The sequence below is a fragment of the Acinonyx jubatus genome, chromosome C1 (genome assembly GCF_027475565.1).
Source record: "Acinonyx jubatus isolate Ajub_Pintada_27869175 chromosome C1, VMU_Ajub_asm_v1.0, whole genome shotgun sequence".
NCBI classification, from domain to species: domain Eukaryota; kingdom Metazoa; phylum Chordata; class Mammalia; order Carnivora; family Felidae; genus Acinonyx; species Acinonyx jubatus.
In genome coordinates this window covers 9,453,197-9,473,101 of record NC_069381.1, presented here as the reverse complement: position 1 = coordinate 9,473,101, position 19,905 = coordinate 9,453,197, and the positions used below count along the sequence as shown (strand labels likewise).

Below are 19,905 nucleotides of genomic sequence, written 5' to 3'. Positions count from 1 at the left end.
GCCAGGCGCTCATCAGAGGCAACACCCACCAGTAACCCAAATGACATCACCAAACACCAGCCACACTCATCATTCAAACCTAGCATCCGCTCCTAAACTCAGACTCCTGCACATACCATACTGGCATCATCTTGCTTACAATTTAGGGCCTGGGATTTTGGCTCATTTAGAGGTCTGTCTGCCAAGCAAAGGGAGAAAACCTCATGACCGGATTGTTTCTGTTTACGGGGAGCAGGCCCTCACATAGGAAATTTCCTGGGGGGGGGGGGCATTGTGCACATAGCTTCCCAAGACCCAACCTCACGGGGAGACAGATATGGGGCACTTATAAAACAAGGCGGGGAGGGCTCCGGGAGCACAGGAGGAGTGGGGAGCTCTGCTTGGCTAGTTGGGGAAGGCATGACATCAGGTTTTGAACACATCAGAATACCTTGGGTATTTGCCACCTCTTGAATAGGAATCACAAAGAAGGAGCTGGCTGACAGTCTCTGAAGGTCTGTCCCTGTCACCTGCAACATTTTCCCTCAGGTTGCAAGAGGCCCCCTTCCTGGGGCAGGAGCAGGGTGAGCAGAGCAGCTGGGGAGTCTGGATGCCTGTGTTCTATTTCCAGCAGCTATCACTGACTCACCGTGTGACCTTGCTGAGGTCACAGCTATGTTTTCTTCGCCTGCGGAAAATCAGAGGTGGCAAAGTTTGCATTTCCCCAAGGCATAGGAGTCCTGGGACATTAGGGGCCCCTCCCTGCCCCCCACAAACCCCAAGAGAGTCTTCTCCCACTGACATTAATGAAAAGGCTTAGATTTAGATTCGAGGGACTTTGGGGGAACACTCAAAGCAAGAAGCAAAGAGTTCCTGCCATAGCGAGACTTACGGCCTCTTTTTAATGTAGCGTTCCTCTAAATACGCTTCAGATCACGTCCCCTCCCGGTATTTCCCCACGTGGGCCTTACATAGTCTGTGGAAGAGGAGAGGGAAATTATTTTCTCCCTGGTTTCACGATGAGGAAATCCAGGCCAGGAGGGAGTATTTCTCAACATTTTTCATTACCGGGAGCCCCTTTTGTTACGTTACCATCCTGCATCTCCGTTTTGCAAGCCCTTGCTAAGTAAATACTCTGCATTTATTAAGTAGGAATGCATCTCTGTTTTCATTCATCAAAGTCATCCATGAGTGCCAGTTTCTGCTCTGCACAAAAGAACTAGGGCTACCGTCAAGTTCATCACCAAGAATTCCAGCATTGGCTCCGGGTGACCTCTTCACAGGTAAAGGTCCAGTTCTCACCAGATTTTTACAAAACTCTGAAAAGAGTTCACCACCAAGGGGCCCAAGGACCCCAGGCGAAGAAGTACTTCCCCAGAGACATCAAGGGGCCCGTGAAAGTTTCTGTGGCTTGTGGTGGGGCCAGGACCGGGGCCAGGAGCCTGACTCCCAGGCCAGGCTTCCAGCAACCACACTACTTTGGTAGGAATGGCTGGCACACACTGAGACACACTCACAAGGTGGCCGCCACCAAATGCAGGTGTCCCAAAGCAAGGATGCTGAGGGCTCAGCCCGGTGACAAACGGGTTCTCCTGGGGACTGCAGTGAGCAGCCGGAACCAAGCCTGAGACTGGAAAGGGGGAGGAGGTAACAGATCGGTGCAGGGTGTTCCCGGAGAGTTGCAACAGGGGGACCTGTCTATTCTGCCACCTGCCTGTGCTTTGTCTGACATTAAAATACTACCTCATTTATGCAGCCTGGGGTACTCTCACCCACTCTAGGAGGATTCAGATTATTTCTCCCTGCACCTGCCTCTTCAAGGGGATGATGATGCCAGAGCGGGGACTGAACCCCTGCACCTGGGGATGATAAAGGCAAGCGGGGGACCCTGGGAAAGCAGGGGCACAGAGGATTCAGGAGGTCTGGAATGGTGGCCTGGAGTACAAGCAGAGAAAAGAGCTGCAGGGCCCCAAGAGCTGTTCCCTGGAACTCTTATCCATGACCGCTCCCCACCCCCCACCCCCACCCGCCACCACGCCCTGGTCTTCTGCAAACACTTGTCATCTGTTGAGCTGGTGGCTCAGCCCCAGAGGCTCAGGTTTTTGATCCATCGGAAGGCATCAAGACTGCATGTACCTTTGGAAAAAGGCTGAGGCTTAGCTCTTACGGTTTTAGAATCTGAGCCTCCACCAGTCTGTGTTGGGCCAGGGACCAGGGCAGGGTCTCCGGGGGCCTGTTGCCCAACAGCTGTTCCCTGGGTTATTTTGGTTCAGTGGGAGCTTATCAATTCCAGCGTATTTGGATCAAGAGAGCCAACAGCAAGACAATCTCCGGGTGGTTCTCTGGGGACGTCTCCAACATTTCTGAAATGAGCAGGGGTGGGGAAAAGAGTTTGCTTGGGGAGTAGTTTCCCCAGGAGGGAAATCTCCTGCCGGTATCATACCTATCACCTTCTCCAATTTTACGCCAGGGGTCCAGAGAGGCGGAGGCACTGGAACTGAGGCCACACCCCTGGGGAGCCAGGTCTCTGACCCCAGGCCACAGTGCCTCTCCGCTGGGCCTCGGGCAGACCAGCAGCCAGGTCGGATCGTGCCAAGGGGGATTCCGGTTCCCGACAAGCTCCGGCCAGCATGGAAAGCGCTGACTGGCCCTGGCTTCCTTTTGGGCTACAGCGAGGGGGGGTGGGGCAGGCAGCTGCCCGCCTCACTGACCCCGAGTGCCTCCCTGAGATGGGTCGAGTGCGGGTGGGCGGAGTGAGGCAGGAAAACGAGCCACTCTGGAGCCCCGCCCAACCCTAGGTCAGCAGCTCCTGGCTTGGCCTCCCAGAGCCCGCGGGGACTGCCCCCGGGGCGCAGAGCCAGAGGGACCCAGGCCGCGTTCCCTTTGGCAACCGGCCTGGCGCCCGGGGAGCGCGCTTAGGCACCAGGCGGGCGCACGCCCCCCACACGTCCTCTGGAAATCGCCGGGGTGGGGGGCGCTCCGTAACCGAACTTAGTCGTCGAGCGCGCTCCTGGCAAGTCCCAGCGACAGGTCTTATTGCCGGGTCTCAGAAAACAAGCGGCCCCGGGTGGGGCCGCTTCGGCGAAGTCCCCTCGGCAACCTCTATCGCTCCCGCCTCTCCCTGGGATTTTCCAGCGGGTTAATTTCCTGTCCGGGTAAGTCCTTCGCGAGTGCTCGCCCCTCCCTCCCCGACTCTCCCCTGTGCGTCCCCGCCGCCCCGGACTCCCCTAGTCCGTCCGCGTCGCGCTCGGTCGCCCCCGCGCGCCCGGGCGCACGCCCTCCCCGCCCCGGCCGCCCTCCAGCTCCCAGCGCCCGGCCGCCCGGGGCCCCGCGCACCGCCCCGCGCCGGGAGGGCTCGCCCCGAGAGCCACGTCCGCGTAGCCGCGGCTCGCGCGGGTCCCCCACCCCCCCCCCCCCCCGGCCATGCGCCCCCGCGCCGCCCCCCGCGCCCCCTCCGGCGCCCCCGCCGCCGCCGCGCTGGGCGTCCGCAGCCTCCTCCTGCTGCTACTGCTCCGGCCCGGGCACGCGTGCCCCGCGGGCTGCGCCTGCACCGACCCGCACACCGTGGACTGCCGCGACCGCGGGCTGCCCAGCGTGCCCGACCCTTTCCCCCTGGACGTGCGCAAGCTGCTGGTGGCCGGCAACCGCATCCAGCACATCCCCGAGGACTTCTTCATTTTCTACGGCGACCTGGTCTACCTGGACTTCAGGAACAACTCGCTGCGCTCGCTGGAGGAGGGCACGTTCAGCGGCTCGGCCAAGCTGGCCTTCCTCGACCTCAGCTACAACAACCTGACCCAGCTGGGCGCCGGCGCCTTCCGCTCGGCCGGGAGGCTGGTCAAGCTGAGCCTGGCCAACAACAACCTGACGGGCGTGCACGAGGCCGCCTTCGAGACGCTGGAGTCGCTGCAGGTGCTGGAGCTCAACGACAACAACCTGCGCAGCCTCAACGTGGCCACCCTGGCCGCGCTGCCCGCGCTGCGCACCCTGCGTCTGGACGGCAACCCCTGGCTCTGCGACTGCGACTTCGCCCACCTCTTCTCCTGGATCCAGGAGAACGCGTCCAAGCTGCCCAAAGGTGAGCCTGCAGGGGGGACCCGTACCCTGGGCTGGGGGTGACGGGGAGGGAGCAGGCGGCCTCGGGTCCGGCCCGGACGAGGGGGGGGGGGGTACTGGGTGCTTCAGAGCAACTGCCCCAGGAGTGTCGCACAGGCAGGTTCCCAGCCTGAACGTTGCCCGGAGGTCTGCCGGGGACAGCGGGTGGGCCGGCTCACATCTGGACTCTCTGGGGTTTCTGGGCCCGGATGCCATGCTTCTACACCTGTTTCTCCAACAACTCACTTTCCAAAGTTAGGGACCTACCATCCTTCTGTTACCCACGTCTGAGATGGACGCATCGGGCTTTGGGTCCTAGTCCTGGTGGGTACAGATTATTTAGGGGCCCCTCCTAAGGGCAAGACGCCTCCCGTGTGGGAAAGAGCTGAGGGCCGTCCTCGCTACGCTGAACGTGGAAGGATCCAGCCAATTCTGAGGGCTCTCCGGCAGCCTCCAGAGCCTGAGCAGGTCTGTTTCTCAGCTCTGGTGTCTGAGAGGGATGAGAGGTCTTTCTGGTGAGGAGTGATGGCAGCCTGCTAACAGCCAGTGATGCAGTAAAGATTTGCAGTCTGGGGCTTTGCAGCCCAGATGTGAAATAGCGGAACAAAAACCTTGCAGGCCGGTGCCCCCTTTCCTTTCCTGGCGTGCTTTTCCAGTGGCGACATGGACATACGGACCCCTCTGGCAGATGGGGACACAGCGGGCACAGAAGTTAAGGGGCCCTGAAGCGAGGCAGAGCTGAGAAGAGGGGACCCCGGCATCCACAGAGATGAGCCCCAGGATGGGGAGCAGGCAGAATGTCCCTACCCTCAGTGGATTCCAGTTTTCCACTGGCGAGCATGTAAGCATCGGTCCTAGCAGTGACCTTGCAGAGCCTCCCCCCTTGCCCCCAAGGCTTTGGCACAGTGGGACCCAGAGCTGTAAGTCACACGTTAGAATAGGTGACATAGATGCGGGTTTCGCTTTGGTGTATCTTTTTTCCATTTCTGGCGATTTCAAGGTCGTTGCTCATCTATGCCCTGAATTCCTGTGATCCCTTATTCACTCTGGACTTTCCTAAGCACGGCCCCCAGGCGTCGGGGGGCAATCACTCCCCAGCAGACGCAGGCCCCTGAGCTGGCATTTTCAGCCCAGGCCGGCTCCGCCACATGAGCAAGTCCTAAGCAGATGTGACCTGCCTTCACTCAGCCGCCTGGTTCTCCCCACCTCCCCACCTCCGGGAGACAGGAATGTCCAGATAAAAACGTCATTGTGGGATGGCGGTACGCCCTGGTTCTCACCGCTCCTGCCTTTGCTTTTGGGTGGAGCTGGCCTCCCTAAGCCCTGTTGGTAGTTGAGTTGGCACAATTGGTTCCACTTGCATGAGGGCAAGGTGTTATAGAGTTGGAGGCTCTAGATCTCAGTCTCACTTCTGCCACGGATGGCTGTGACCTCGCACAGGGCTCGTACCCTGTCTGGGTTTCAGACTCCTCATCTCTAAAGGGCTTTGCTTGAGGGCCACCTGGGTGGCTCGGTCGGTTGAGTGTTCGACTTCGGCTCAGGTCATGATCTCGCAGTTCGTGGGTTCTAGCCCTGCATCGGGCTCTGTGCTGACAGCTCGGAGCCTGGAGCCTGCTTCGGATTCTGTGTCTCCCTCTCTCTCCCCTCCCTTCCCCTGCTCATGCTCTCATTCTCTGTGTCTCTCAAAAAATAAGTAAACATGGAAAGAAAGAAAGGAAGGAAGAGCTTTGATTGACCCCTGAGGTGTCTACAGAACCCTGGATGTAGAGTCAGAAGACACAGGTTTGAGTCCCGGTGTAAAAAACCGGGTGAGTCTGGCCAGGTCCCTTAACTTTTTTGAGCCCTGTCTTCCTCCCATGTGAAATTGGGACACGGATAATGCAGGGTGGCCCATCTGACCGCGTGGTCGTCCGGATCAAAACCGGATAATGTGGGCGAAAGTAGAGGGCAGTGAGACTGCAAGGTGCTATTCCTCCCAGGGTCTGTGATAGAGGGAAGAAAAGGGACACCAGATGGGGATGTGTGGCCGGGGGAAAGGATGGACAGGTTCAGAGCAAGGAGCAGAGTCCGGGCCCTGGTTGACAGTCGGTCTGGTTCAGCGGGGAGAGGACAGAGGCAGCGAGGAGGGGGCGCGTGGTCTCCATGGGGGCTGCCGTGAGCGTGGCCAGAGCAGCGTCCCGAGAACCGCGAACCACAGTGGGGTGCGTGGCGAGGGAACTAGCCCGGGGCCTCGACGCAAGAGGGCTGAGTTCCGACTTTGACTCACGTTTCTCTCTGAGCCTCAGTTTCCCTCGCCTCTGCCTTCAGATTGCAGTAAGAGTATCCCCCGCGTCGTTTGCGGTGAGGTTTGAAGAAGGTCGGTTCTGGCGAGGGCGCAGCGGTGCTTAGCACAGCAAGGGTGCTCCCTGGAAGCCAGCCGCCCCGTCCCTCCTCCTCGCGCCTTGCATCTTCGCAGAGGCTCAGGGCAGCATGGCTGAGGAACCAGACTGGGCCCAAATCCCGCCTCGACTTCTTGCTAGTTGGGTGACCTTGGTTTCCTCCTCTGTGAAATGGACATGATGCCTAGCACCCACCTCCTGGGGTTATTGGGAGGATTAAAGAGGTTTGGTTTATGAAACACCAAGAACAGTGCCCGGCACCCAGCAATCCTGTGGAAGTGTTAGTGCTGTTGTTATTATCCTGTTTTAACAGGAAGGTCCGGAGAGGTGAGGGCACAGAGAATTAACAACAGCTGGGGGCACATGGGGCCCTCAAGGCTTCCAGCCCCCTGCCACGATGTGGCCACCCACTTCCTGCCGAGGAAAATCGGGCTCCGTGGAGTCAGTCCAAGCTGCAGGGTTTTCTAGACAAGTGCCCTGCCTCCCCCAGGGGGAGGGGGTTCAAAGGCAGGAGCAAAGGGATCCTGTCCTCATTGCCTTTTCCTCGCCTCCCTGTCCCCTCCCCCAGAGAAGCAGAAAGGAGCAGAGCAAGTGACCTTGACAGGCTCAGACATTTACAAAAATACATTCATCCGCCAGGCGAACCTCTCGTGCGGCCGCTGTGCTGATGGGAGAGCTCCCCTCACAGACCACACCACAGCCGGGAGGAAGGGACGTGTTGGGGATGACGGGTCCCCTCCATCCAGGCTCCTTTGGGGCTTAGTCAGGGCTGGGGCTGGGACCTTAGGAGGGACTGCCAGGCTGGGGCTGGGTCTGAAGGAAGAGGAGACCGAATGCCTGCCTGCTGGAATGCCCATCAGCCAACTTAGCAACAAAACAAACAAAGCTGACAAACCTAAACAAACAACCAAGGGACACCTCCCCCAGGATGCCTAATTAACTCTGAACTTCAGATAAATAATGCATAATATTTTAGTATAAGTATGCCTCACGCAGCCTCTGGGATATACTTACACACAAAGTTTTTTGTTGTTTTCTGAAATTCAGCATAACTGAGCCACCCTGGCTCGACATAACTGGCCTGACCTTGCGGTGTGCGTCACTTTGTAGTTTACGAGTGCCACCCCCTTTAATACAACTGGGCCCGGCAGGTGCCTTTGCCCACAGTTTACCCAACAAGATGCAAAGAGGCAGTTTGTGGTCATGTGGTTAGTGGCTGAGATGAGTTTGTACTCAGGAGTGCCTCACCCTACAGCTCATTCTTTCTGGTGGGCAGAGATCAGGGAGGAGGGCGAGAATATCCCCAACCCCCTCCCCCCTCCCCCCCCCCCCCCAGTGTCCGATTGCCCTGGGTGACAGCTGGCGGACCTTCCAGCCCCAGATCCCGCACCTGGTCTGGTGAGACAGTGGGTTCCGGGCAGGTTGGGACAGTGTGTTGCCAAGGGGACAGTGACCATCCCTCTTTAGGTAGAAAGGACTCCAGACCTGGAAGCAAGAGTCCTCGGCAACCACTCAGGCGAGCCGTGGGGTAGAGAGGGAGAGGGTGGGAGGGTCTGGAAAGCGGGGAGCAGCAAGGTAACACCCTTGAGCTTTAAAGCTTCGTGCTGGCCCAGCACCTGGTCTCTTTAGCAGCCCAGTGAGATGGATTGGGAATGAAGACACAAGGGAGATTGGTGGAAAAGGAGATTCTTGGGCCCCCAGGCCTACTGAGTAAGCCGATGCAGGTAGGGGCCCAAGGTCTGCATTTTTAACCCCCTGCCCTGGGGCTTTCAGTATACACGGAGGCCCCTGCAGGTAGGAGGAGCCCTGGAGGGCCTCTGCATCTCTAGAAACCCAAGGTCTTGTCTTGGGTCAGTAAGCAGCTCATTAGCTATGTGCCAGTATCTCAGATTTTTCTTTTGTGAACAAAGGAGTGGGTAGGAGGACTTTAAGGCTCCTTCCAACTCTAAAATTCGATGGTTTCAAGGAAGGGGAATCTTGTCCTCATTAAGGATCAGGAAGTTGAGGTGAGGGGAGGCCAGGTCCCTCTAGAGAGTCCTCTGCTGGAATCTAGGGGGCCGTGGTCTCTGTGTAGTAGGGTGGGGGCAGAGCACTCAGGACTCGGGGCTCCCAGGACGCCTCACCTGTCCCCAGCCTAGATCTGGGAGCCACAGGGAGGAAAGGCTGCTGGGTTTGAGAAACCCTAGGGCCAGGCAAGGGGCTGTGTCTGTGCTCCACTTCGGAGGTGCATGGAGCCCGCGGACTGTCCACAACCCTCACCACGCCCCAGAGTGCGTCAAAGGCACATGCGGGTCCCAGGTGGAGGCCAAATTGCCTAGACACCTTCTTTCACCGTCTCTAACCACGGTGCACGTGGCCGGCAGGTCACAGGCCCCGGTTCCAGCGAAGAGATCTGAGCTTATCTTGTACCCCAAGGCCTTGACACAGGCAGCTATAGGGAGGGAAGGAAGGGCTGGGGGTGGGAAGGGGGCCAGGGGGGCCACAGGTCATGCTTTGGGTCTGTAACCCTGGTCCCCTGCGTGGGCAGCCTCCTAGAGAAGGTCCACTATAGTGCCTGGAGTATCCAAGCATTTGGGGGGCTCAGCTCCTGGGGGTCCCCGAGCCCTCTCTAGGAAGGGGTGTTGTGACAGGCAAGGTCCTGGACGAGTGACATGACTAACCCCTCCTTCCAGCCCCGACTCACTGCTCGCTGGGGGAGCTGCCCACACTTGCCGGTAACCTACTTCCTTTTCTCATGTCAGACATAATGAGGGCCTGGCTTGGTCAGACAAGTGGGGACGTCTTGTCATACTGACAAAGTAAACAGTGTTTCAGCGAAAGAGACAAAAACTGATGCTTTGCTGGAGGTAATTCGGGGCTGCAGGTGACTCCAAGGTGACTCTATTTCTTTTTCTTTAGAAATAAAAGCAGTTTTATTTTCCCAATTATAATATAACAGCCGCCTTGTATACGTGGGGAATATAGATGAGTATTGTGAAGGAAATAGAAACCACCCGAAATCCCACCACTACTAAAGTTTTGCTGTATTTTATTCCGGTCGTATTCTTATGCACATACATAGTTTTAAACAAATTGCTGTGGTATTATAGATCTTATTACTGATGTTTTTTTTTCTCTTATTGGGTTGTGAGAGTTTCCTGTCATTACAGTACTTTGACAATGTAATCTGGGGCACGTGGGTGGCTCGGTTAAGCATCTGAATTCAGCTCAGGTCATGATCTCACGGTTCGTGAGTTCAAGCCCTGCATCCGGCTCTGTGCTGACAGCTCAGAGCCTACCCACTTCAGATTCTCTCTCTCTGCACCTCCCTGCTCACGTTCTGCCTCTCAAAACTAAATAAACATGAAAAAAAAAAGATTTAGAAGATGTAACTTTTTTTTTAAGTTTATTTATTTTGAGAAAGAAAGAGACAGAGGGAGAGAGAGAGAAAGCGCACACAAGCTGGGGAGGGGCAGAGAGAGAGGATCCCAAGCAGGCCCTGCCCTGTCAGCACAGAGCCCGATGCGGGGCTTGAACTCACAAACCGTGAGATCATGACCAGAGCCAAAACCAAGAGTCGGACGTTTAACTGACTGAACCACCCAGGTGCCCCAAAAATCTAACCTTTAATGGCCACAGAATACGTCATTTTATGGATCTATTCGTTGAACCTGTCTCCTGTTGTTAGAAATGTGATTTATTTCTTTTTATCTTTTTTTTTTTTTGGTATATAAACAGTGCTGATCTAAACATCCCACACATGTAAAGCTTGTGGATGCTTCTTGGTATTTCATTTCTTTGGTGCAAATTCTTTGAAGCAGAAATGCAGGGTGAAAGTCTGTGGTTGTTTTAACCATACGTTTTTTGGTTAAACCATACGTTTTTGGTCTGGATATGTTTTTTGCCTAATGGCACCCTAGGGAGGTGGCACCATTGGCAGGCAGGGAAGACCTGTCTTGCCACGTCTTTCCCAGCGTGATGTGTTATTATTTTTAAACCTGTTTCCCAGCAGACAAAACAGGGACATCTTCTTTCTTTAATCTGACCATTCGAGCGGATGTTTTGGGTATGTTTATACACCTGAGAACCACGTTCCTGGCGGAGGTTGACTGAGATCTTCTTCCCTTTGGCAGGTGGTCTCCCTCGTGCCTTTGACGGGTCTGTGCACGTCCTGTGACCAGCGGGTGTATTCTTAACTCATCTCTTATTTAGAGTAGAGTCACGGGGTGACACCTCTCCCGTCACCACCGGCATCCAGGGCCGAGCGTCAGCTTTCACGGGCACCGGGGTCTGCAGTCCCGGTGGAGAGTGAGCCGAAAACGTGACACAAGGCCACCTCGCCCTGTCTTGTTGGCTCCCAGGAGAGCCCGGCCGAGGCCTGCCGCTTCGTCCCAAACACAGGATCTCTCTGGAAATGTCACATTGGTTGTGCCGTTCTGTCAGTTAACTCAAAGGGCAGCCTCATCGCTGGGCAACGTAGGACGGCGGACCTACCTTCCTGTCCAACTAGGGCAGCCCTGGGGGACACAGTTGGGCATTTTTTTCGGAGAGGCCCCGATTGCCGTTAGCTGGCTGCCAGCTGACTCACATACCCAAAGAGCGAGCCTTCCAGCCAGTGGCCCGTCCAGTTTCCGCTATCCCAGAATCTCGTGGTGTTGGATGTGGTGTGGAAGGGAGGGCTTGGCAGGCCTCGTCGCCTTCGGGCTGGCTGTGTCAGTGATAGCACAGCAGGACCTCCACGGACCTATGTGAGTTGTCGTGAGGACCCGGAAGGGACGCAATTTGCAGAATTGCACGTTTGTCCTGAACGTGGGCGTTACAGGCCCACCGCAGGGTGCATGACCCAGGTCCTGGGGAGCTGTCCTGGGCTCCTGCCCTCAGGGCTCTGCGGCAGCCGTCACAGGTCCCCGATCCTACCCTCCCGCCCTCCCTCCCCTCCCCCACCTTTACTTCTTTATGTCTCTGGTTCCTACTTAGCACGCAGCCTCCAGCTCTCTGGCCCCCGAGGCTGGGTTGGGAGCCTTTCCTGTGTGACCTCATTGGATCCTGTACTGTCTCTGTGACCACTGCTTGAGACTGCCAGGTCACAGGAGTGGCCTGTTCGGAGGACACGAGATACGTCTTTTTCCTCCTTGAACCCCCAGAGGCTGGTACAGGATGTGGCATGTTTGGACGATGGCGTCCCCTGCGCTTAGAACAAGCCAGCTCCCTCCCATGCCCCAGAAGACCTACCCCCACCCGCTCCCCCATCCCTGCCCACCCCACCCCAGCCACACCGACCCCCAGCTGTCCCTGGAACACGCCAAGTGTCACTGTCCAACCGGGACCCTGAACTTACTGCTGTCTCTCCCGCTAGGACATTTCCTTCTCAGATGGCTGCATCTCCCTCACCTTCAGGTCCCCAGGCGGACGCCCCCGCCTCCGAGACCTCCCCTGTCCCCCCTGCCTAGGTAGTCCCGCACCACCCCCAGCCCAGCTCTGTTGCGTTTATGTCAGAGCACCCACGAGGTCCACGCTACCTTGTCCACGAGATATCTCGTGTCCCTGCAGACACACGAGCTCCCAGAGAACAGCATGCTCGCTGCTGTGTCCCCAGCACCTGGGGCCACGCCCAGCGTAGAAGGGGCTCGGTGGGGCTGTGGGCATATGCGAGCAGACGCGCCCAAGGCCTCTGTCACAGAGATCACTGGCCTTGGCTTCTGTCCTCAGCACATAGCCCTCTCCGACTGTGGTCAGCAAAGGCTATCCAGAGCATCTTTCAGCAAAGGCAGAGGCCTGGAAGGGAGGTTCTGCGGGTTCCTGTACCAGATCTGTGTGATCCGGTCAGACCCCAACGGCCCCTGAGCTTCGGGCTCTCCACTGTGAAGGAGGAGGGGGGTGCAGCTGTGCCCGCCTCTCTGCTGGGGCACCGCTGGCAGGACGAAGGGGCGGCCATCTGGGGGTCCTGGGGCGACTAGTGCCCTGGTATTCTCTGCTGTGCAAGGTGCAGGTGAGCGGCCGGTGGACAGAGTTTGTGTCACCAAGGCCATTGATCTCAGCTGAACCGGAAGCCGATTCCATCTGGAGCAAACAGAAGGGGTTCTGGTGAGGATGTGGGGTGTCACCGGCAAGCCTGGGTCCCAGGCCGTCGGGCCCCAGGAAGTGCTGTGGCCGAGACCTGGGAGGCCACAGGGAGCACAGGGCCTCTGTCCCGCTCATCTCTGCCTCCCACACTTCCTTATTCTCCCCTCCACGTGCTGACAGGCTCTCTCTACTTCCTCATCCACGTGGCAAAAGCAGACCACTCCATTCAAGAGGCCAGCGGGGGGCGGGAGAGACTGTGCTCTGTTGGTCCTGATTTCCAGGTCCCCGTAGGAGGCTGTGTCTGGCTCCGTTTGGGAGCTGTCCCTCTCAGTCCAGTCGGCTGGGGGTACAGCCGCGGTGACATTGTACCCAAGGGCTGCCAGGGCGTGGGGGGGCTGGGCAGCCACCGTGAGGCATCTGTGACCGTGGCCGTGCTTCCACTTAACTGTCTGATGGCAGATAAATCCCCTGATGCTCTGGGTCCCAGTGTCCCCTCAGTCAAATACAGGTGATGGCATCTGCCCTTTGACCTCGAGTGACGTCATATGAAGAAGCTCAAAGTGCAATTTCCTTCACCACCACACATAGGAGCTATTTTTTTTTTTCTCTTTATGCAGATCATAGAAATGCTGATGCACGGACCAGATATGCACACAGCCTTACAAATCCCACTGGGTTTCGGCATGGCTGGTCAAATCCCAAGTGTCTGGTGACCCACGCAGGTGGACACTGTGTTTTTACAGCACATCCTCCCGGTGGCTCTCAGCCTGGCCTGTCCGCTTCAGAGGCTGCTGATCAAAGAGCCCCTGGTGCCCCATGACCCCCATCCTCTGGGCTGGTCGTGGCATAAATGCCAAGGGCAAGGGTCAGGACCTTGAGGGAGCATCAGACCCCTCGGGATTAAAGGGAAGATCCTTAGAGGTGAACCCAAACCAAAGAGGCAGGAATTAGGGTCCCGGTCCTGGCTGCATCTGTAGCTGTCAGTGGGACCCTAGATCACCTCAGAGGCCCCTCAGGGTAGCAGGTGGGAGTCACTGGAGAAGGTGGGGCGGGAGCAGAACCAGAGAACACGTGCATGAAAGATAATTTAGAGCACCCACTGGAACTCCCCAAACAAGCTGGTGGCTGCGTTCCTCCGACTGACTTCCAGTCTTTGGCCCCCAGGCTAGATGGCAGTGAGGACTCCTTCTTGCTCGGATTCTGGCTGATTCTGTTCCCTCCTGAGTCAGCCTCCTCCAGGTCACAGGATGAGGGGTCCAAAGAGACCCCAGCTCCTAGCAAGAATCTCTGGGGTGGGTTCCCTTGCCACAGGTCCTACCCGCCAGCAGCTGTCTTTTAAATAAGGAGGTACAAGAGTATTTTCCCCTCTTCTCCCTCTCGATATCAAGAAAAGACCCCCCAAAGTTAGGGGCGCTTGGGTGCTGCGGTCGGTTAAGTGTCTGACTCTTGATTTCGGCTCAGGTCATGATCTCACGGTTAATGAGTTCGAGCCCCGTGTCGGGCTCTGCACTGACAGTGCAAAGCGTGCTTGGGATTCTCTGTCTCTGGCTCTCTCTCTCTCTCTGCTACCCCCCCCCCCCACTTGTGCTCTCTTTCCCAGAAATAAACAAATAAAAATTTAAAAAAAGACCCCCCCCCCAAATTATCAGGATAGCCTTGCTTTTTCACAAGATGCCAACGAGACAATATCTGTTTTTAAAAATTTCTTTTTTCAACGTTTATTTATTTTTGCGACAGAGAGAGACAGAGCATGAACGGGGGAGGGGCAGAGAGAGAGGGAGACACAGAATCGGAAACAGGCTCCAGGCTCTGAGCCATCAGCCCAGAGCCCGACGCGGGGCTCGAACTCACGGACCGCGAGATCGCGACCTGGCTGAAGTCGGACGCTTAACCGACTGCGCCACCCAGGCACCCCAACAATATCTGTTTTTAAACACAACCACCACAAATGATTGTCTGCATCAGAAATGAAAGTTGCCCACGGTCACGCTGAGGGGCTGGGAGCTTAGAGCTGAGGTCAGGACATCCTGCCCCCACTGCCACCCCCTTGACTTGGGCAGGTCGCTAACTCTTCTGGGCTTTGGTTTCTTTGTCTGTCCTCCCACCCTCCCCCGGGTCATCAGGGAAATACTGACATGAAAAAGCTTTAGAAGAAAATTGGGGAGCATTTGCGAAAGAGAAGGGCCATTGTCAACCCAGTAAAATGACAAGACAATGGTTTCTAGGTCTTCAGCCCCCTAGACAGAACCACAGAACAGCGACCAGCAGCCAACGCTCTGTACCCCCTTGATGGGACACAGGAGAGAGGGCGGACGTTCCAGGTCACAGAAACTGCTGGATGATGGAAAAGCTCTAATGTTCGTTGGTGGGGACGGGAGCAGAGGGAGGGGGTGGTGCGGAGAGAAAAGATTGCCCAGCCAGTGCAGGAACGGGGAGGCCGGGGAAGCTTGTGGGGAGCCCCCGGGGAGGCCGGGAGAAAGAACCAGGTCCCACGGGAAAATGAGTGGAAAAGGGAGGCAGCCAAGTGCCACTGGTGATTTTTCTCTGGGTGAAAGAGTTGTTTTATTTTATTTTAAGAAATAATTAATAGACTTTTTTAGAGCAGTTACAGGTTTATGGAAAATAAAGCAGATGATACAGACAATTCCCATAAACCCCCTCCGGCTCAGTTCCCTATTACTGACACCTTGCATTAGTCTGGCCCATTTGTCACAATAGAGGAACTGATGATACTATTACATTATTATTAACTAAAGTCCACAGCTTACACCAGGTTCACTCTTTGTGATGTACATGCTATGGGTTTGGACAAATGGATAATGTCATGTACCCACCATCGTGGTATCACACAGGGAATTTCACTGTCCTAAAAACGTCCTGTGCTGCATGGATCTATTCCTCTCCCCTCCCTCCGGAACCCCTGTCTGGGAAACACTAATTTTTTTTTTTTTTTTACCGTCTCTATCATCTGCCTTTTCCAGAAGGTCATAGAGTTTTTAATTTATTCCTTTTCCTCTGTGTGCTTTTCCATGTTGGTGCAGTGGGGAAGTATTATGTTCCCCCTCCCCCACCTTACCTTTATGTTTAATACAGCACGTGACAGATAGGTGCACACATCTGCGTTAGCCACAGCTCTCCTGCCTCGCCAGGTTATCCCTTTATCCTGTCAGGTAAGGCCGCCCCGTCCCCCTGGCAGAGCCCTGGCTACCTCACTGCCCCTTGCTGACTTCCGGAGGCCAGTCCACACCTTTGTAAACAGCCCCTCGGTTAGATTCCCGTCCAATAACCCATGTGGGTGGGCCATACTCGCCTGCTGGGACCCTGACTTGAGGAGCTCTTGCAGATTCTTCCGCAAGGAATGGAAAGAGAAAGAGAATGCTGTGGGCGAAATTATGTTTCCCCAAAATCAGGTGTGCAAGTCCTGACCCTCAGTAACTCAGACTATGACTTTATTTGGAGATAGGGTCAGAAGCAGGCTCCGAGCTGTCGGCTCAGAGTCTGACGTGGGGCTCGAACTCACACACCATGAGATCATGACCTGAGCCGAAGTCAGACGCTTAACCCACGGAGCCACCCAGGTGCCCCGAGATAGTGTTGTTTTAAATGTCGCTGGGATTTGTTTTAATCAGGCCCGGTAAGACCTGCAGACACAGAAATGACCGCCACGAAGGAGGACACTTAGCACTCACAGATCTCTACAAAGAGGAAGCGTGGATGCCACGCAGGACTGCCCTGGGAGGCACCAGGGATGGTCGGGGGGCAGAGGGGGTAACGGGAAGGTGCAGGCAAGAATCTTTAGTGTGTTTTTTGCAGGAAGAAGGGGCAGGGTAGACGGGCTGGCAGGTTTGGGGTTGGCTTGTTTGAAGAATTGGGGCAGGCTGGGCGCTTTAGGGGTGGTCCCCAGTCATCAGGTCCCTGGCCCTGGCGTCATCCAGGGCCCAGACGGTGTTCCGGACCACAAGAGTCTGACAGGAAAAGGTGGGTGGGGGTGTGGACCAGTCAGTTTGCATATCAAAGGTGTGCTGTTGAGCTGGTTGTTGACTTTCTGTCTCTAGGAATTGGCTAACCCTGGGAGGGGCTGTCGCTCCCCAGGCAGCAAGGCCCTAAGATGTCAGAAACGTGATTAATCCAAGGGTCATTGAAGATGTATCTAGTCAGGGTAAGGTCAGGAGGGTGGGCCCTAAAGGATGAACATGAATGATGCCCTCATGAAGAGGGGAAATTTGGACACAGGCTGGAAGGGAGAAGGCATGTAATGAAGGCAGAGGTCAAGGTCCACAGGCCAAGGATTGCCAAGGATTACCAGCAAACCCCCAGGAGCTGGGGTTGAATAGCCTCCAAAATGGTGTCCAGCCGTCAGATTTTAGGACGATTTTATGCCCTCGAAGCAAATTGCTTCACTCTGTTTGCATGTTGGGGACATAAGCCCTCAAGGTGCAAATCGGCCTCTTGTTTATTTCTCTGGGGGTTGTCCCTGCCCCCTGCCTTGAGCAGGCTGCCCCCCGTGGCTTATTTTGTGTCTTACTGTGTCCCCGGCACTGAGCTAAGCACCCTATGGTAGCTCCACCCAGGGAAAAGACAAAGCGAGCCACAAATGAGCAGGTGAAGTTAATTTTAATATTTTATTTAATCCAGTATATCCGGAATGTTATTTTTTTTCAACCTGGAATCAGTAGAAAAGTCATTCATGAGATATTTTCCCGTTGCTTTTTTCACACTAAGGCTTCAAAATCTGGGGTGTATTGCACACCTACAGCACATCTCCTGCAGACTGGCCGTGTATCAACTTCTCGACATGTGGCCAGTGGCTACTGCAGTGGGTGGCATAGCTCCGAGTCTGTTAGTGTTTTCCAGGGAGAATGTTTCCAGCTGGCATCACCCCCTTTTACAGATGAGAAAGCCAAGGCACAGGCAGGTTAATGTAACTTGGCCCAGGACACCAGCCAGAGTGGAGGTATGGCTCCAGGATCCTTGTCAGCGGTCACTGTACAGCTTCTCAAATCTCATGTCAGAAACCAGGGTACCTTCTCTACGAGCCCATCCTCTCGGGTCCAGAGCCTCTGTTTTGAGCTCAGAACCCCACTTAGTCAGTGAGCTTTCCAGATTCAGAACCTGGCCTGAATCCAAAGAGGACCTGAATGTCTTAGCAGAAACCAGAGCAGACCAAACATCTGTGAAAACAAATTCAGCGCCAAGTGAAGGACATGGCAGTGACTTTGCTCTCTTGGAGGGAACATTCTAGAAAACTCAACAAGCTTAGATTATAGAGTTTTCTGGTGTATCTTTCTTCATTTTCGGTTAGGAAAACATGGCTCAGAGAGAACAAGTGACGTGCCCAAAGCCACACAGCAAACTAGTGAATAGCAGACAAAGGTCAAGGCCCCCCAATTCCGGGCTGGTGCTCTTGTTTCATATCACTCATCACTCACCAGATGGGGATGTGGCACCATGACTGAGAACTCAGGCTTTGCATCGAGAGCCCCCACCATTTGAACCCCGCTCCTGTATTTACTAGCTGGGTGAGCCTGGGCAGATCACTTCACCTCTCTCGGCTTCCGTTTTCTCATGTATAAAATATGGACAATAATAATATTCATGACTCTCTCATGAGGGTCAAAGAGAGAACCCTTGTAATGGGCTTAGCACAGTGCCTGATACACTGAAAGCCCATTATAAACACCAGCTGTTATCACTATCAGCTGTAAATCAACACCCGTGTGTCGCCTCCCCAGGGACCCAGTTCTGGAGGCTCACGCCGAACCACCAATACGCAGTGTCACTGCAGGTGCTCAGGACTCAGAGTTGGCTCCCAGGCAGGGCTCTGCCACTGACTCACTGTATGATCTTGGGGACTGTGTTGGTTTTGTGTTCATTTCCTGTAACAGACTACCACAAAATCAGTGTCTTAGGATACCACAGATCTATAATCTTACAGTTCTGTAGGTCTACAGTCCAAAACAGGTCCCATGGGGGCACCTGAGGGGCTCTGTCGGTTAAGCGTCGGGCTCTTGGTTTTGGCTCAAGTCATGATCCCACGGTTTGGGAGTTCAAGCCCCATCTTGGGCTCTGTGCTGACAGTGTGGAGCCTGCTTGGGATTCTCTGTCTCCCTCTCTCTTTGCCCTTCTCCAGCTTTCTCTCTCTCTCCCTCCGTCTATCCCTCTCAAAATCAGTAAATAAATATTAAAAAAACACGTCAGGTCTTACAGCCTGAGATGGCTGTGCTTCTTTGGCCTTTCCCAGCTTTAACAGGCTGCCCCACACTCTTGGCTCGTGGGCCACATCACTGTGACCTCTGTCACATTTCCTCCCTGAGGTCGGCCCTCCCGCCTCCGTCTTACAAGGAATCTGGTGACGACATTGGGCCCGCCTGGATAATCAGGATTTTCTCCCCATCTCAAGACCTTAATCACACATCTTGAAAGTCCCTTTTGCGTATGAGGTAACATAGTCACAGACTCCGGGGATTAGGGCACGGGCATTTTGGGAGCATTCTTCTGTCTACCGCAGGGAATTAACTGCGCCTCTCTGGGTCTGTTTCCCCACCTGTGAAAGTGGAGGGTCAGTAAAGGTGAGGGCCTCTCTGCCTGCACAGGTTGTTTCTAATGACACCCCCCCCCAACCCCAGCCCCTGCCGACCCCTGCCCCCGCAGTCACTTCCAAACACGGCACAACTCTGGCCCTAGTGACACCAGTTGTCACAGTGCTGGGATCTACTGAAAACTGCAAGGGGAGGTGTCTGTTTCGGGGACCCCAGGTCTACCCTTGGCCACCTAGCTGCTGGCAGATTCATAAATATAACAAAAAAATCCAATCTGATTCCTGACTTCCCAAGAAAACCAGAATTGCTGTGTTGGTTTCACAGACGGTTGAGGCGTCAACGCCAGCAGGTCGCGGGCAGCTGTCCTGGGGTGACCGTCGTAAGCAGCCACCAGGGAGCTCCAGAGAGAGGCAGGTCTCACATGCTAAGAGTGAAGGATGGATGGGGCCTAGACAGAGAGGGAAGGTGGCACCGGTGAGCGGAGATGGGGAGACATGAAGGCGAGTTTCGCAACTGGGATGAAATTGTCCACCTGATAGCGGCCCAGGGAAGTTCCAGAAATGACCACTGTGTGCGTGAGCCCACACGGTCCTGAGGACACCATGGTGTGATGGACAGAGAATGGGCTTTGGTGATGGCCAGGCCTGCCTTTAAGTCCAGGCCCTCACAGACAAGTTGTGTGACTTTGGGAAAGCCGCACAGCTTCTCTGAGCCCTGGTCTCTGCATCTAAAACAAACCTCACATTTGTGCATTCAAGTCCATGGCGGTATTATTCACAACAGCCAAAAGGTAGAAGCAACCTAAGTGTCCATCGATAGATGAACAGACAAGCAAAATGTGGTTTGTCCTTACAATGGGATATCAATCAGCC

General features: G+C 55.4%; 1 protein-coding gene across 1 annotated transcript in view; it reads left to right on the top strand.

Moving 5' to 3' along the window:
• Positions 1-3,402: 3,402 nt before the first annotated feature.
• LRRC38 (leucine rich repeat containing 38) overlaps positions 3,403-19,905 on the top strand; it is a 35,091-nt gene continuing 18,588 nt past the window's right edge. The window contains exon 1 of the mRNA XM_027060368.2: positions 3,403-4,057. Coding sequence (XP_026916169.1) covers positions 3,403-4,057 — 655 coding nt within the window. The remainder of the gene's footprint in view (positions 4,058-19,905) is intronic.